Raw genomic sequence first — 19,149 nt, 5'->3', positions numbered from 1 at the left:
CATGTCCCAGTTTGAAGGCAGTCAGGCAGGAAGACCCCTTACTCAGGGGAGGGTCAGGCCTTCAACAGACTGGATGAGGCCCACCCACATCAGAGTGGGCAAACTGCTTGACTTGGAAGACCCATTGAAATGTTAATCTCATCCAGAAACACCCTCACAGAAACATGTAGCGTAATATCTGACCAAATATTTGGGCCACCCATGAGCCAGTCAAGTTGACACAGAAAATTAATGTCACAGCAGAATTCACAGATCAGGTGTGACTATTGGTCATCAGTGTTCATTGCATGTTATCTGTTTTTGTCTTTCATTCTTTCTTTCTCCTACCCAGGAATTATTTACTTAACATCAACTCTTAGTCATTTGGATTCCACTACCCTTTCATTGACGGTCTGTGCTCGAGATGGTGGCGGGCTCACATCTGTCATTAATGCTGACATCACTATACACATTCTTCAGACATCTCTGGCACCTGCTGAATTTGAAAGGCTGAAGTACACCTTCTCAGTCTACGAAGATGTGCCTGAAGACAGTCCTGTGGGAACAGTGAAAGCAAAAGAGTCCTTGAGTAAGTACTTCCTATGCTCTGTTGAAATCCATTGTTGGAACATTTCCTGTATTTTCTTAGGCTTTACAATCTTGAATACATCTTTCCTTCTCTCCACATAAAAAGAATGCAGACCACACAATCTATGGCTTGCTCTTTGTTCTTTCAACATTATATCTAGCCTATAATTTATTTTTCTAATTACAAAAGTAATAGGTACTTTTAAAAGAAAGTTTAAAATAGTACATAGTAATTATAATGTAGAAAGTACTTATCTCCTATAACCCACTCCTCATAACACACGTACATGCACACATGCACCTTTTAATTTTTTTATGAAAATACATCCTATTACATTTATTTTCTACAACTATCTTTATTCCCCATTTTGTATGGTGTACAGTTTTCCGAGTAATTGGTCCTCATTTAAAACAAGGTTGCAAGTATTTCAACTTAGATATAAAACATTTTATATCCCTGTTGCTATTAATTTGAACATCTACAGTCATTTTTGCTGGGCCAAACTGTACTCAAGCAAATGTCCTTGCAGGACTTGGAAAGGTTTCTCTGCAGAATAAATTCCTAGAAATGAAAGACTGCCTAAAGACCTTGTCCTGCTCCTAGTCCTTCATTTTGTGTCCTTGCTCCTCCCCTTAACTTTCGAGGAAAGCATTTGTCATTCACAGGTAGCTTTCACAGAGAAACATCAACATAAACTGAACTTGGCTCCCTCAAATATAGAAAACAGTTGTCCAAATTATCTTCTGAGTATCTTTCCCTTTTACTTAATGCAAGAAGAATGAATGAAGACAGTGAAATGTGTGGCTTCCTCCCTGCCCATTGGACATTACCTTTGTCCATGAAAACATCGCAAATCAGCAGGCTTTGATTGCTGAGGAACGTGTAAGATGTTGCATAGCATTCTCCATGGACGTAGCACACATTAATGTTCAGTTTTCAGTGTTTCCGGTAGATAGGGACAGTGTTTTGGCATATAGTGACTGCTTTATCTTTTCTTTTTTTTCTCTTTTTTCCCCAGATTCTTCAGAGCCAATTTTTTATAGAATCTCCTCTGGTGATATGGATGGAAAGTTCTCTATTCACCAGTGGCTAGGCACCATTCGAACCCGGAAGCCTCTGGATCACGACACGCAGCCTGTGGTTGTGCTCACGGTGCAGGCGCAGCTCGGCAGCTCCCAGGCCTGCAGCAGCACAGAGGTCAACATAACGGTAATCGATGTCAATGACAACCAGCCCGTGTTCCCCAAGGCCGCTGATGAGATTAAAATACCCCTGGCCACACCGCCGGGCACAGCCCTGTACCGTGCCCGCGCAGAAGACAGAGACAGTGGGCAGAATGGCTTCATCCGATACACCATTGCAAGCCAGAATCCAAGCCGCTTTTCCATGGACTCAGGGCTTGGTGTGGTGTACCTCAACGAGAGTCTGGGAGAGGACGCGCCCGCGAAGTGCACGCTGACGCTCGTGGCCCAGGACCTGGGCGTTCCTCCTAGAGCTTCCCTGCTGGTGCTGACTGTTGTCATCGAAAGACAAGAGCAGAGCCCATCCTTGTTCTTTGAAAATTTGGTCTATCAAGTGGAAGTGAGTGAGTCTCTCTCACTGATGACCCAGGTACTGCAAATACAGGCTTACGGGCTTGGCGCACAGCACGCAGCCTCGCAGCCTCAGTACTCGCTAGAACCCAGCGCGGACTCGGCCATGTTCGGCCTCCACCCGTGCACAGGCTGGATTTATTTGCGGCGACAGCTTGACTATGAATCCGCGCGAACATACAATTTTAGAGTGTTTGCCTGGATCCCGGAGGACAGAGTGTCACAAAATGTGAGCACTTCAGTAATTGTTCATGTCCTGGATGAGAATGACAATTCCCCTACCTTCCCGTATGATGTGTTGTTTTTGAAGGTCGAGGAAAGCCCCTTTCCCCAAGGGGTAATAGGCAAAATTACAGCAATTGACAGAGACTCGGGAAAGAATGGACAGCTGTCGTATTTCCTTTTGTCTGATGGAAAATTCTTCAAGATGAATCCTAATACAGGTAGCATTTTGTAGCTTCCACTTACTCCTTTAAAATTGGAATTGACTCAAATATTTTAGTTCCAAAGTGGAAATTACACTTTTTAATAAATGCCTTATTTGATTATAGTATTGTGATTTTAAAACAATGTAAAGATTGAATATAATTTTACCTACAATGATTCATATTTCTCTTACCTCATACCCACATTTTGCCAATATATGGTTCATATTCTGAATTAGAGGTGCAGTCAGAACCAGACTAAATAAATCCTTGTATGGACTCTAATTTCCTCCTCCAAATTCTTTTTCATATATAGATTTTTGTAAGTGTCAAATAATATTTTATAAGATATAAATGTCATTGATATATAGCTAGAAAATAATCTATTAGTTAAGATTTCAAAATCACTATATGGATGTATATCCCCATTCTCATTTTGTGAGGGAACCATGATAAAAGGGCAAATACTTACACCAATTTTGTTCAAGTCCTAATTGTTAAGTATAAAAATGGTATGTTTTAAAATTTGTATTGTACAGTCTATAAGGACTTTATTTAATATCTGCAAGCACCTACAAACAAAATATGTTTTTACTGCAACCTGATGGCTGGGGAAACTAAGACTTAGAAGCTCAAGTAACATGCCCGAGGTCATGGAGCTAGTGAGAGGAGGTCACCACTTTGTGTAATTCCTGGAAGCACCACTATGTTGTAGCCTTTGTAAATGGTGTGCCTGCCCCATAGTGAGACTGAATTTGGATTCAGTTCTGATTAACTTCAAGCCTTTAGTCTAAAGTGCTTGTAGTGTGAATTAGGCAGTGGTGCCCCTTCCACCAGCAGGTGGAGCTTCATACCAGGGCATGTGACTTACCAGGAAGACTGCAAGCTGGATTTCAGCTCCCATTTACTCCTAAATTGAGTCCCCCTTTGCAGGGCACAAACTGCCCAGCTATATGGGATAGCCCTGCTTGCTTTTTACTGCTATGTACTAGGTGGTTTTGTAGTCTTCTATTCTGCTCAGTAATTTATCATTCTAAAATAAATTAAAATACACAGTTGGTTCCCCCATGATCTTCTGACTCCAACAGTAGGCCAGCTCCCAGATTCAAAGACCAGGTGTCCATTCCTAGAACTGCTGAATGGCTTGAAACAAGGAGCTTAACCTCAGAGCTTAGTTTCCTTACCATGAATACAAGAGATAATTTCTGCTCCATGTCCTGCTTTGAGGGGAAAAGAGTTAAAGTATATGAAGCAGCTTGAAACACTGCATATTCCTGAACTGTTCCCATTCCCCAGGGCTTTGAGGAATTGAGGGCACCCTGGGGAGCATGGCAGGCTTATCCCCCTGGTGCCCTGAGCAGCCTTCCTGACGATCGAGACCCTGGCTCCTGCAGAAGCCTGAGCTGGCAGCCCCGTGTCCAGCCCCAGGATGAGCCGCACACTCCTTTTCACCACTGTCCTCCAAACAGCTGCTCCTTATCAGTCAGATTCGGTCTATCAAATAAAAGTCGGCTGACCATTCAGGATTTAGGGTTTTCGGAGGAGAATTATACTTTGGAACTTTAAAAACATACTTGCTGTGTGTGATTTTTGTTAAAGATCATGCTTGTAAATATCATATAAATATAGTTTATATGCTAAACAGATACAGTAAACAGTGCATTTAAGTTCACCAGTTCAGCAACTTACCCAGATTTTCTATTTTGTTCACTTTGTTTTGTTCTACACACTATTTCATTGGATGAACAGGGCAAAAAATCTTAGACATAGCAATGTTAGGTGGTAGTTGCTTCATGTGTACTTTCTCACAAATAGATAATTTCATAAATAGTGAGGAAAGGAATGCCTGGTGGAACTCCGCAGCAGGAGGTGGGCTACTGGAGTTAGCACTTGGCCTCCAACGGCCCTTGCAAATGGGCAGTTACAGTGTTATGCCTGAGTCTCCGTGGCTGAACCATGAAGGAAATTGCCTACAAGGCCATTCTGAGCAAGAATATGTAAAATAAGGTTTGTGAAGCATTAAGAGTTATTTGGGAAGCCACTACCCATCACTACACATATATGTGGTGAGGTGACAATAAATTACTGTACATAAAACAGACAAACTATTGTCTAAGGAATGCGTATGATTTTCAGGAAGATACTTTGACATTATGTTAGAGTTATACCAACTGCTTCACCTGTAATAATTTACAGCTTACAAAATAGTTTATTTCATTTTTGGGCCTAGAAAGTAGAGTCAGAGAGGTCCTTCCATGACTGAAGTAGAGAAACTGGAACCCCAACCCAGAAGCCATGACACCTAGCTGAGATGCTTGCCGTTGTTCTGTGTGGCAGTAGGAAGAGGGGGAGATATGGTGTTGTGTTAAATCTTCTGACTTATCACTGAATTCCCACAGGGTATTTTATAATTTGCCCTAGTTCACATGGTTGATGGTAGATAATGTGAAATACAAAGAACAACAAATTTAAAGTGTCATTTTCAGAAGAAACTTCAGAAAATTCTTTCGACGATAGAGCCGAACTACTAATACGGGTGGTCTTGGAAGCTGTGCTTTTTACTCAGAGCTTTCAAATCTCATTTTCCTTTCTGTGAATTAGTTTGGATGTGGTTCCTAATGTCAGCATTCTAGTATGCAGTGTCAGCCTCTGCTGTTTCTTTGTGTTTTTGTGTTACCAGGTGAATTTATCAGCTGGGCGGCCCTGGATCACGAGCACCAGGCACATCACCAGGTGACGGTCCTAGTGACAGACCGTGGCTCTCCCCCGCGAAACGCCACCATGGTGGTTTATGTCTCAGTTACTGACATCAATGACAACAGGCCATATTTCCCACAGTGTCCCAGTGGAAAGGAATTACACATCAAGGTTTGTGGGGTTGAAAGAGCCTTCTAATGATTTTGTAATATTCTTAGTCATTTGTGCTGAGCACCATCTTGTGGTAAAAAGTGTGAATTTATCAAATCAGTCTTGATGTGGCAATGCATACATTTCTAGATCGAGAAATTGTGCGTATATCAAAGAAACCCACAAGTTTTTCAAAAAGGAAATGGTATGTGTGCCATTTGGGATCAAATATCCAGTTGTTTCATAATTAGGTAGTTCTGCCTGTTGTGTACAAGCATAATTATACCCATTACCAGTAATACTCAGATATGGATTGTTTTTCCAGTAATTTGCATGCATCTCTTTAAGGCAATTGATACACATCTCTAAGATAGTTAAAGATAGGAGAACAATTGTAGCTCTAAAGTGGAGAGACGTGCATGTGAAGATAATGAAATTCAATATTTTGGGGCACATGCATAAACTTCTAATTACATTACTGTTTACATTTCCATGTTTCTGTATGTCTTATAAATAATTATCACACTAGTTTATGTACATAATAAGTATATCTGGGAGGTACTCATACTTTTTTTAAATGAATGGTTATATGAATAAAAAGTTTGGAAGCTTTTACTCCAAAACAGTTGAACTGGACATTCAAATTGTGCTTGGCTAGGCATACTGAACAACTCAGAAAAGACATTGAGGAAGTTAATAATTTAAGCTCATCTTCCAAAGCCATATTTAAGGAAAATTCTACCAAAGCAAAGTATTAAGATATTATCCTTATGATCTTAATTAGGTCATTAAAATATCCCACAGCTTAATTGGGCAGTAGGAATCTAAACATGGAGTTCAATTCTATAAGTACATTTCAATATAGCAAGAAAGTTCCTGTTAATTAATGAGATATGTTTCCTGAATGAGGTGTGTTTCCTGAAATAAGGTTTATGTTTAACCTTAGCATATTTTGGACCATTTAAAAGGTGTCCTGAGAAGATGGTGAATGGAGAAGGTACTAGAATTCATAAAATACATCCAAATCTAAGATTGTTTACTCAATTTGACTTCCTTGTTTCTGTCAAAATTAGCTCAGATGCCACAGATAATTTGTTCAAATTGAGTAAAAGATTTAAATTTGTAATGGGGATTCTTTTCATGGCTTTACACACATACAACTTGTGTATGGTGTTTGAATTATATGTGTATTTTTAAATAGTTTTAAAAATGCCTACTAGTCTTTTATTTTTTCACTTAAAAGATTCATTGAAATTTCTTTTTAAGATTTCAATGACTAATTTGTAAGCCATTTGTTTTAATGACAGGTTCTGGAAGGTCAACCAGTAAATATGTTGGTTACAACTGTATTTGCAAAGGATCTTGATGAAGGAAATAATGCAGAAGTTACATATTCAGCATCTTCAGGTAAAAGTCACTATCCATAAAGGATTAAGGGTTTTTGAATTTCCTTTTTTGCCTACCAACAATCTATATTCTTCCGGGAAAACAGTTAACATTGAAGATAACATCAAATACGAAACACATTAGTTATTGTCTAGAATCACTTTCATTTCTAAAAAAAGAATTTAAAAGCTTAATGTAAGATCATAATAGTTTTTCCATTATGTTCTTCATAATGGAATCAACCAACCATCCACCTTAAATGAATAATTTTCAATAATCTGGAATGCAAATTAACTTTCACTGCATGTAATAGTAGATACAAATTGGTATTAAATATAAAGAAATATGATTATAAATACCAAATACCTATGCATCTCTGTGAAGACTAAATATGCTTAAGGTTAGAGTAAATCATTACCTAGAAAATGTCACATGTGCACATATGTGTATGTGTAGGTAATAATTTTACTGTGATGGGATTATGTTTACATTTTTCTTTTAGAAGCACAGGCTTCATTCAGAACTGATGGACTTCAGTGATTAAGTTGAGTTGCCATTGTGTTTTATACCATTTTGAAAGATGCTCGTTGCTTTGTCATGTTTGACACAAACATAGGAAAGTAAGAGACAGTACTGTCTTTACCTGCAGATAATCTAATTGTCCACACAGAAAACCCAAGAGATGGCAAACCATTGGCATTAATAACATAGAAAACGTCAGGCAACAATGTCAACATACTAAAAAACACTAACATTTTTAAAACTAATCAGGTTTTCAAAAAATCTCATTTACTGTAACAAAGAAAACCATAGAGTGTAAGCAGATTTACCGTAAAGATAATGAAGTTTAAACTTCAGGGCCCTTCACTTTATGGCTCTTCTGGGATGGTAGTAGGGGTGCAGTGAACAATTTATACTTGTAATATTGTTGTGTTTTTCTTAAAGAGGGCCCCTCATATTATATAAATTTCAAAACTCCCCAAATCAGGATTATCGTGATTAGGTGCATAGGCAGGGACATTTCAATAAAAGATATTCAAGACCCTTATGTAGAAAACTACAAAATATTAATGAAAGATCTAAAAGAGGAACAAAATGAAAAAGCTTGTCATGTTCATGCTTGGGAAGCTTCCACATCCTAAGGATGATATGGTAGATTTTCCAGAGATTATGAGCCTGCTACAGATACACACACACACAGATCAACATACTAAGGTATAATTCTTCTATAGTACCATTATTTAAAGCTCTGTGGCAATCAGTTTGAATTACAAGTATCAATATGAACTTGACATATTTTAGTGTGTATATGTGTATTCTCTGTCCCACTGCAAACAACCTAGAAACAATGACTGACACAGAAGCAATGAGCCACTCTCCTGGTCAGAGGACAGCCTCCCAAAGGCATTCTACCTAAAGGACCAGGAGTCCTTGGAGAAAAAGCTGTCCCAGGTCATGGGTAATTTACAAGATGAGTCTGTACAGGTTTTGCATGCCATAGACAAGGAGGCGACTAGGTACCACTAGGATTGTGCTAGAAAGGCTCAGAACCAGCTTTAAGAGTATCCCAGTGTTCAAAGGACAATTTGAACATCAATAAGGATATAATAGCAATAGACTGAAACCTTCTAATATGCTTAAATCCATGTGTAATGATTCTTGAAAGAGAAACTAAATAAAACTTTATCATAATTGGAGCACTGGAGGATACTAATGAACCAGCCCATTATTTTGAAGACTGTTGAATAAAAGTTTAGCATCAAGCATTTATCCTGACTTTGCACTGGGTCACCAAAAAGTAGATGATGGGAGGTTTCTCTTCATTAACATATTCCAGCTAATAAATGAAGAAAGGATGATAGATTCAGAAATTATATAGTTGACTCTTGAACAACACTGTTTTGAACTGCATGGGTCCACATATATATGGATTTAAAATATATATATATATATTGGAAAAATTTTTTGGAGATTCATAACAGTTTGAAAAAATTCTCTTTTCTCTAGCTTACTTTATTGTAAGAATACAGTGTATAATACATACAGCATACAAAGTGTGTGTTACTTGACTGTTCATGCTATTGGTAAGGCTTCTGGTCAATAGTAGACTTTTAGTAGTTAAGTTTTATGGGAGGCAAAAGTTATAGATGGATTTTCAGCTGAGTGGGGAGTTGGAGTCCCCTAACCCTGACTTTATTCAAGGGTCATCTGTACTTTACAACACTTACAGTATCTAGGTTGTGCATCAGCAGAGATCAACCTCACAAAAAGAGACAGACATGTGCTTCTGAAGGGAAGCAAAGCACAGAAGAGCATGTATGAAGTGGTCTTGCCTAAAAAAATTAAACCTGAATCTGATTAATTCTCTAAATCTATGTCCCCATTTCAGTAAAACACAGAGGACAGAGCAACATATTAAGCTACATGTTAGAGATAAACAAGAGCAAAATCTAGTCCATAGGAAACTTCAGGATCCAGTTTTTTCAGCAAAAAATTTCAAAAACAAACAAAAAAAAACCAGGAATGCAGAATGAAGAGCACCATAAATGAGAACTTTATGTTGAACCTAATTTGACCTAAAATTAATAAGATATTTATGAGACAGTTGAAAACTTAAAGGCTGACTAGATATAAAATTTTAAAGCTGACCAGATATTTGATGATATTAAAGAATCATTAATTTTTAAAAGTATAATAGGGCGATATGATTATGTTGAAAATGATCCTTAACCTTTAGAAATGTATGTTGAAATATATGCAAAAGAAATTATAGGATTTCTGGCATTTGCTGCAAAAGTAGATGGTGAAGAGAAATAGATGAATGAGGAATAAAGATTAGCCATGAGTTGATAATTAAGGAAGCTAGGTGACCAGCACATGAGAGTTCACTATATCACTCTGTGTACTTTTTTATGTTTGAAAATTTCCATAACAAAATGTTTTAAAAATCTGCTACATTTCTTGTCTGTCTATATTTTTAATATTTTTTATGTCCAAATGTCTCTTTCAATTATAAGAGATATACATGGATTAATTAATTCTCTGCTTTCTGAATTGTCAATTAACATTAATTTCTTAATGTTTTTCTGTGTTGGCAGAGGATAGCTCTGACCACTTCAAGATTGATGCCAACAGTGGTGAAATAAGAACAACCACAATACTTTCGCATGATTATAGACCTTCCTACACGGTGACTGTAATTGCCAGTGACCAGGGAGTATCTTCTCTACAAGAACGGGCAGTTATTAATATTCAGGTATGTCCCATCATCACCATAAAATGTGGAAGGAAATTATGAAGGTTTTGTTTGAGTTTTATACAAATGCATAGAGTAAAGGTAAATTAAATACATGAATGCTTTTTTCAGACAGAATTATAGATAATGTGTGCCTTTTTATTATCATTCAAAAAAAATGATTAGACTCAACTTCTTATATTTTAACTCTGTAAAGTTCCTGACAAGATATTTACCTTCACCACTATATATGGGCATTTATGTTGTTTTGTTCATTAAGAACAGAAATTGTCTTTTCTTTTACTTTTTCCCACTTGTAAGACCTAGTGAATTTGCAGGAGAAACTTATATGAAAGAAAATGGCCATTAGTAACTCACATAGTTTTTTGTAACTTGGAAAAGTCACTTAAGATACATATTTTAAGGCTTCACTTTAGTTGTAATGAGCAGACAAGTTGTGGGAATTCTTCACCATAGGAAAGAATTCACAGCAACCGGTCAAAAGCAAGATGACTGTGCATAGCTAGATTTATTCATTCATGCACATGATAACTAGTAATATTTATATAGGTATAACAGTCAAGAATATATATCCCTGAGAATTCTGTTTCCAAATTATATTCTTTACTGATTGAAGATATGTGAGTTAGGAGAAAATTCTATGTTGTAATACCTCAGGTCTCTGGTTTCAGATAAACAAAGACACATGATACAAAAATGTATACAGATGGCAATCTGGATATATTGGTCTCCAGAATTTAAGGTAATTTGGAGAACTAGCTATCCCACATTCTCACTGAAGAATCATAAGACTATAGTTCAGCTTAACTATAGCATGGCCTCACCAAATACCATTTCACACACTAGATGGGGAAATGGAAAATTCTGTACTTTCTTATCTCCTAGATGTTATACAATTTTTCAGTCTTCAGTGACACACTGAAATCCATAACAGAAAAAGACATTCCTGACCAATTAACATATGTATATCACAATGGAAGAATTAACTTCCAAAATAATAATATCACATGTATTTGATAAACCTGTTAAATGATACATCAAATTAACAGCTCCTCTTAATTCTTATTTCAGGTGATCCCACTACCCAAAGGGAGACCTGTCATTTCTCAGAACATTAGACATTTAGTTATACCAGAAAACTTGAAGCCTGCAAAAATAATGAGCTTGATAAAGTCACCTGATCACCTTCCACATCATCCTAATGGAAAGTTACATTTTAGTATTGCTGCAGATGATAGGGACAGTCACTTTGCAATCGACAGCTTGACAGGGGACGTGTTCCTTTCTAAGGAACTTGATTATGAAATGACATCTCACTATCTCGTCAGGGTGGTGATTAAAGACCCTAGCAAAACCCCTCCCCTGAATAGCACAGTCTTCCTTAGTATCGATGTGGAGGATCAGAACGACCATTCCCCGTCCTTCCAAGAGCAGTTCGTTGTGATAAGTGTGGAAGAGAATGTCCCTATAGGGACTCTGGTGCATGTCTTCAATGCCAAAGATGGAGATGGAAGTTTTTTGAACAGTAGAATACAATACTTCATTGAATCCCACCACCCTGGAACCAATCCGTTTATCATCCACCCCTCCTTTGGCGCTTTAGTCACGGCGTCCCCCCTTGATAGAGAAAGAGTTCCCTCCGTCGTCCTGACCGTAACTGCGTCCGACCAGGCTGCGAACGTGACGGACCGGCGACTGAGGTCGCTGACGGCGCAAGTAGTGATTTTGGACGTGAACGACCACAGCCCCACTTTCATGTCTTTTCCCATCGCCCATGTCAGAGAGGATGCCATGGCGGGCTCCTTGGTGCACCACATATCTGCTCAAGATCCCGATGAAGGAAGGAACGGAAGAGTAACATACAGCATCCTCTCGGGAGATGAACACAGGGCCTTTATGCTGGACGAGGCATCAGGTACCGTATGGGTCACTGGCGCCTCAAGCCTCCCGCTATCCTTTCCATTCTCCTCTGTTAAAAAATGATGGTGCTCAAAATGCATAAACTTTAAAGAAATCTGACTTGATTTATTGTTCAACTTATATATATGAGAGGTATAGAAATTGTATTCGGAGAACCAACTGTGATTTTCTTGTTTATTAATATGGGCCATGCTTGGAGCTCACTCACCTTTCACGGGATGGGTGTACAGTTGCAAACTTCTTTGCCTCCATTATGCGTCCTCACAAGGTAGGAGATGATACCAAAAGTGAGTCAAGGTCGAACACAACTAATCGACAGCATTATTAAAAGACTTTAGATTGGAAATGTATCTTTAAGATAATATAAACATATTTGTAAATAGTTGGGCATGCATTTTTAAATGGTTGGACTGCGTTGGGTATTAAGACCTTTACTTCTCCATCAACTGTAACATTTTGGTTTTGCAGAAGCATTTACTCACCATCAAGTACTTTGCAGAAATGTCAATCACTGTCACTTCATTGGTCTTGCCGACACCATGTGGCCAGATAACATCTGTGAAAGTTTTGATGTAGTTTGATGGAAGATTATATGTACAGTGTCATTCTTGAGAAATTGGAAATGAACTTCCCTCAACTTGATTTTCAGGACATATTGATGAGATGGACTGCCATCTCATTCTCTAAAAAATAAAGTCATTTCTACATGGCTTTTAAGGAAAAAAATCTCAGCTGTATATATTTGGCACAGCTGCTAGTAAGAGCATTATTTGGAATGGGACTCTGTGTAGGATTTAGAAGTCATGAGTATAGTTTGGCTATGTACTGTTAGAAATTTTCATCAAAATATTTATTAAATCCTGTACATATGGTTCCATTCTGAGGCATGCATGAACACCACCTAAAACCCCACTGACAGAGAGATAGTCCAGACTCGGTTGCTGATTTCTGTTAGAGCTGGGGTCTCCAGGGACCTGTTTCAGCAATACTTAAAATGTTTTCCAAAATGGTTAAGAAAGGTCTACTTTGGATTGTTAAAGAGGATGAATAAAACTAGAATTGTGTTTCAGTAATATAGGTATCATGACGCTTTAACAATTGGAGTGGCTATTTCAACTGAGATATTTTTCAAAGACATAAAATGATAGTTGCTGAATGCATTCATATGAGACAATGCATTTTGCCTCTCATGAGGCTCCTATCTCTTATTAAGAAGACGTAGTAAGTTTTCAATTAATTTTGGCCCTGAAGTATAAAGTGAGAAGTAATCACTGAAAAACTATTTTATAAATCTGAATCAGTAAGCCTATTTAATTCTTTAAAGAAAAGTTCTTACAGGATGAACATGTGTTAAAGAATCAAACGTCAATCCTAAAAGAAAGAAATGTGCCAACCGAACTCATGTAACAGCTGAATCTTGTGTGCAAGTCTTTATAACACTTTGCTTACATGCATTACATGCTTAAATGGCAGCAGGCATATTTAATTTGTGAAGTTTATTGTCTGTTATAAAGTCTTTACTATTTTTTGTTAATAAAAAAGACATTTAACTGAGAGTGGCATAAAGAGACTATAATCCTTTAACAAATGCTTGATATCTTAAAAAATTTAACCACCCTCATTTTTTTGTAATTTGGTCACTTTTAAACATAAAGTGTCATTTGACATGAAAATGTATATTGCTAGACACTAGTTTTTTAAATGAAAGTAGATGTTGAGTGGATAAGTAATTGTGATGTAATCATCTCAGTAGATAACGGTATGTGATAGATGATTTCTGAATTCTCATTTATCTTTATCATTTAAATTAGGGCCACTCCTGACTAAAAATCTAATCTTTTGATTCTAGATAATATATAAATTGAAAGTTGGCTTATTCAGGTTTACTCTTTAATAAAAAATTTCTGCAGTTTAAGCAAGTTAGGTAAGTCAGGCACAGTAGAGTAAGCATGACTTCTCTGAAGAATATTTATTACACATTGTTTGTGTTCCCTTTCAAATCAGGCTTACTAACGACGACTTGTCCCTTGGATTATGAAGTAAAAGCTCAGCACATTCTGACCCTTCTGGCCCGGGATGATGGCATACCAGCACTTTCTTCTTCCCAGACTTTGACAATTACTGTTCTCGATGTAAATGATGAGTCACCAGTATTTAAGCAGCACCTGTATGAAGCTTTAGTTAAAGAAAACCAAAATCCAGGGGAGTTTGTCACAAGGGTTGAAGCTGTGGACAGAGATTCAGGTAACTTAAAAATATGGAAATTAGTGCTAAAAACAAAACTGGACATAATTTCAACTAGTTATGGCCCAGGAAAATGAAAACAGTTGCTAGTTATCTCAAACTTGTGATGTCGCTTCCATAGCCATACACATAAAAACACACGCACATGCAAAGATAATGTGTGCTTTTATAACACTTAACTTGTATTGACCTTCATTATTACTTAGAGTGATACATGCCTAATTAATACCTAATTAATTATACAGTATATGCAATTTTATATGAATATAAATATCTATAATGTATATAAATATATATGTAAATATACATACAAAATTATACAACTTCCAGTTGTACATTATAATTTGACATCTGTATACACTACAAAGTGATCAGCTATCTCCTACAATTGACCCTCTTCACCTCTTTCTCCCATCCCTTATCCCCCTTACCCTCTAATAGTCACCAACCTGTTCTCTGTATCTATAAGGTGTATTTTGTTTGTTTTTGTTTTTTAGATTCCATATATGAGTAAAATCATACAGTAGTTTGTCTCCCTCCTTCTGCTTATTTCATTTAGCACAACACCTTTGAGGTCTATACATGTTGTTGTAAATGGAAAAATTTCATTCTTTTTTATGGCTAAGTAGCAGTCTATTGTGTATATTTATACATCAAGTCTTCTTTATTCATTCATCCGTAGATGGACATTTAGATTGTTTACAATATCTTGGCTATTGTAAATAATGCTGAAGTGAACATAGGGGTGTATATATCTTTTCAAATTAGTGTTTTCATATTTTTAGATAAACACCCAGTAGTGAAATAGCTGGATCATCTGACAGTTCTATACTTAATTTTTTGAGGAATCTACATACTGTTTTCCCTAATGGCTGCACCAATTTGCATCCTGCCTACAGTATAGGAGGGTTCCTTTTTCTCCACATCTTCTCTAACACTTGTTATTTTTTGTCTTTTTGATAGTAGCCATTCTAACAGGTGTGAGGTGATATCTCACTGTTGTTTTGATTTGCATTTCCCTAATAGTTAATGATGCTGAGCATCTTCCTATGTGCATTTTTTGAAGTTGGCCATTTGTATGTCTTTGGAAAATGATTTTTCAGATCTTCTGCCTATTTTTTTAATCAGGTTTATTGTTGTTGAGTTGTATGAATTTTTTACATATTTTAGATACTAACTCCTACTGAACATATGATTTGCATATATCTTATCCCAGTCAGTACGCTATCCTTTTGTTTTGATGATGGTTTCCTTCACTGTGTAGAAAATTTTAAGTTTGATTTAGTCCCATTGTTTATTTTTGCTGTTGTTTCTCTTGTCTTTGTATTCCAGTCCACAAAAGTGTTGCTAAAACCATTATCAAAGAGCTTCCACCTATGTTTTCTTCTAGAGATTTTATGATTTCAGTCTTTAATCCATTTTGAGTTGGTTTTTGTATATGTTGTAAGATAGTGGTCTGGTTTCATTCTTTTGCATGTGGTTGTCCAGCGCTCCTAATGCCATTTATTGAAGAGACCATCCTTTTCCATTGTATGTTCTTGGCTCCTTTGTTGTAAATTAATTGTCCATATATATGTAGGCTTATTTCTAGGCTTTCAATTCTGTTCCACTAAACTGTGTGTCTGTTTTTATGCCACTACCATACTGTTTGGTTACTATAGCTTTATAGTAGAGTTTGAAATCAGGATACCTCCAGCTTTGTGTTCTTTCTCAAGATTGCTTAGGCTTTTTGGGATCTTTCATGGTTCTCTAAAATTTTAGAATTATTTGTTCTAGTTCCGTGAAATGTGACATTGGAATTTTTAGAGGGATTGCATTGAATTTGTAGATTACTTTGGGTAACATAAATATTTTAATTTAGCAATATTATTCCTTAGAATACATAAATAAGCCCATCTGTTTAAATACACATTTGTATATTGCAACTGTCATTACATAATCAGCATGTTTTGTTCTTTTTGTAAAAGAATTGCTATAGATGTTTCTATGGAAATTATTCATCAATGGAGTAAAATATTTATTTCCTTAAGCTTTTAAACTAAATCACATACCATTTAGTTGCTTTGCCATTTTGGAAAACATCATCTTTTAATGCAATGCATTTTACACGAATTTGTACATAATGATGCTACAAAAACTTTCAAGAACGAACCTAATTTTCTTTTCTTTGACCAGAGTGGGGCAGTGTGATCAAAGAATTTTTCTTACTAGGCTCACAGACACCTGACTGTAGCTTGTTAACAATTGTTGATCTCAACCCGTGCTTAAAGAGTTTTATTTAGTACATTTCTGGTAGTGTGATTCTTAGGGTGAAAGAAAAAACAGAAAATATACATAAACTTTGTGTTTCAGAGTAATTCCAGTTCAGTAAAGTTCTCCTATAGTGCTCTCTGGTATACTTTGAGCAACATAGGGCTCTGGGCAACACAGAAATCATTTCCCAAACCTGTTACTGATGTTGTATGATTTAGCAATCCAGTATGTAAAATGCTTCTTCCCCTTGATCTTATTTTAGCTTATTAGTTAGTTTGTTTTTTTTTGTAGTGGACTGTACTGAAAGGATCTCTTTTGCTTAATGTTGAGAGAGAAAAGAATGTCTCTCAAATTTTGCTTGTATCAACTAAAGATTATTACCATGAATCTGCTTTCTGATTTTTACTGTTAAAAATGCTTAGTGTTAATGCCCTTTTAGAATGAATAGTCTACAACCTGTTACTTAAATTACACTGAAAGTTCGTTATTCTAGAGATTATGGCTTGCCAGACAGAGAATTTAGGTGCCAAATTATTGTTTTTCTGGCTTTGCATTTATGGATGTTTGAAATACACATTAGCATCTTCATGAGTCTTATATACCTTCACATATTTTGGAGACAATTTCAGTTTACTAGAAATCTCAGTGTTTTTAATGAGGCCAGATGTGTTAAGCAAGTGGTTGTGTAAATGCATGTGAATTTGTGGGTATCCACATGTATTTTAACCTATTTCCCTTTCTTCAATCCTTTTTTTTTTGCTTGTTCAGTTAGAGCAATGAAACAGGATTATGTATGAGAAATGACGTAGTCAAGATTTTAACAAAACTGGCATCACATTGGAATTTATGAATGGTTTACCTTATATTATGTAAAAATACTATAGCATTACTTAATACCAGAATGCTTAACATATGTTTTCTAGCATTCTACAATGCAGTTTTTAAAAATGTAAGCCGACAGTGTTGTTTGGCATTCAAAACTTATGGGAATTTGAGCATTGAATGTTTATGATGTATGACTCACACTAGTTCTAACCAGAGTTTTTTCTTGTATTAAATGGGGAAAACAAATACCAGGTTTTAACTAAGATATTAAAACTGCTACAGTCTGCTGCTACCAACAATAACTCCATTGTTAGTAAGAAAAGATTTACAGCAAGGGCTCCCCTCCCCCAGTCCTGGGAGGAATGGGTGCTCCACCAGGGAAGATGACACACCCCCATCTGATACATTTGCTCAATAGTGGTCAATACAAATAATTTAACAGTACAGTGCCGTACAAGAATGCCAGATTGTATAATGAGAGCTTATTCTCTATTCCATAAAAAGATGTGTTCTCTATCAGGGTTTATCTTGAATAAACTTTACACCAGGGCGATTTCTTGGAAAATCTCTTGAGCTGAACATACAACTGCACCCTGCACCCAATGACCTGCATGTGCAGTGAGGCAGGAACACTGCCATGACAGTGTTGCATCTATTTCATTAATCTAAAACACCATTAATTATAAAATGCATCTAACTTCAAAAATGTTCAATTGTGCAGAAAAAAAAATGTGTCTTAGAATTAATGAGATAGTAAGCGAACAAAAAAACCCAGTAAATACCACTTATAACTTCACTCACTGAGAGACAGTCAGTGTTAAAACTTTGATAGAGTCTTATTTCATGTGATACATGATTTTGTAATTGTGTAACTTTTCACTTGTCTGCCTGCCCTTTAGGCAGTGGATTTCTCATGGATTCAGGACATGTTTTATTCACTTTTATCCCAGGCCCCTAAGATAGTGCAAGCTATGACATAGGAGCTCAGAGAATATTTTTGACTCTACAATCTGAGAAACTGGAGCATCTGTGAAATAAGCTGCTTTGAGTTGCCTTTATACTTTAGGATTCATTCATGTATATATTCCTTCTTTCAGTTAACCAGGCATGGTTTTATTTTTGCTTTAGAAATGCCTGAGCTGTGTGGGCATTGTACAGCTGAGGAATTACATAAAAAATGATCTTCCTAAAAAGTAAATCTGAAAATAACATTCCTCTGGTCAGAATGCTTTATTAATTCTGCATGGTGAAGAGGATAAACTTTTATTCTCTTAGCTTAACAACAAGGCATTTTATGAAGTGACGCTAGTTTTACTTTCTATCCTCAGCCCCTATCACTGTCCCATGAGTGGACTGTTACCTAAGGGATAAAAGCTATATAGAATAATTTGAATAATAAAATCTAAAAGTTTCTAAAAAGTCAGGGAAATATTGGGCAAAGCACATTAGAGAATCATGGGAACAGTGGGAGGAAGGGAAAATATAAAGACTTCAGTTTATGTTTATCTGAAGACATTTTCTAGGTTTGACAAGTGTTGGAATTTAAAGTGTGTAATATATAATATTAGGTGTAATGTACAATAAAGTCATGAAATAAATGGGTGTTTTTGTTTCAAGAATAAAAGGTCCAAAAATTAAAAGGTGCTTTTCTCCATGTAAGCTCCTTGACGACAGAGGGCGTACCTGTTGGATTCACCACCATCTCTTTGGCAGACAGCACTATGCTGGACACCTAATTTTGCTCACCAAATATTTGAGGAATGAGGAGAATGGATAGAAGATTGTATTATTCCTGTGTTCACAGTGTCATAAAAAATATTGACTGGAATAACA

General features: G+C 36.5%; 1 protein-coding gene across 1 annotated transcript in view; it reads left to right on the top strand.

Annotated features, from left to right (window-relative positions):
* DCHS2 (dachsous cadherin-related 2) overlaps positions 1-19,149 on the top strand; it is a 224,685-nt gene that overhangs the window by 141,438 nt on the left and 64,098 nt on the right. The window contains exons 4-10 of the mRNA XM_057496860.1: positions 332-568; positions 1,587-2,603; positions 5,266-5,453; positions 6,740-6,839; positions 9,917-10,074; positions 11,146-11,989; positions 13,999-14,238. Coding sequence (XP_057352843.1) covers positions 332-568; positions 1,587-2,603; positions 5,266-5,453; positions 6,740-6,839; positions 9,917-10,074; positions 11,146-11,989; positions 13,999-14,238 — 2,784 coding nt within the window. The remainder of the gene's footprint in view (positions 1-331; positions 569-1,586; positions 2,604-5,265; positions 5,454-6,739; positions 6,840-9,916; positions 10,075-11,145; positions 11,990-13,998; positions 14,239-19,149) is intronic.

This window comes from Manis pentadactyla, chromosome 1 (genome assembly GCF_030020395.1).
Source record: "Manis pentadactyla isolate mManPen7 chromosome 1, mManPen7.hap1, whole genome shotgun sequence".
In the NCBI taxonomy this organism is placed as follows: domain Eukaryota; kingdom Metazoa; phylum Chordata; class Mammalia; order Pholidota; family Manidae; genus Manis; species Manis pentadactyla.
This window is presented reverse-complemented; position numbering and strand designations above follow the sequence as displayed.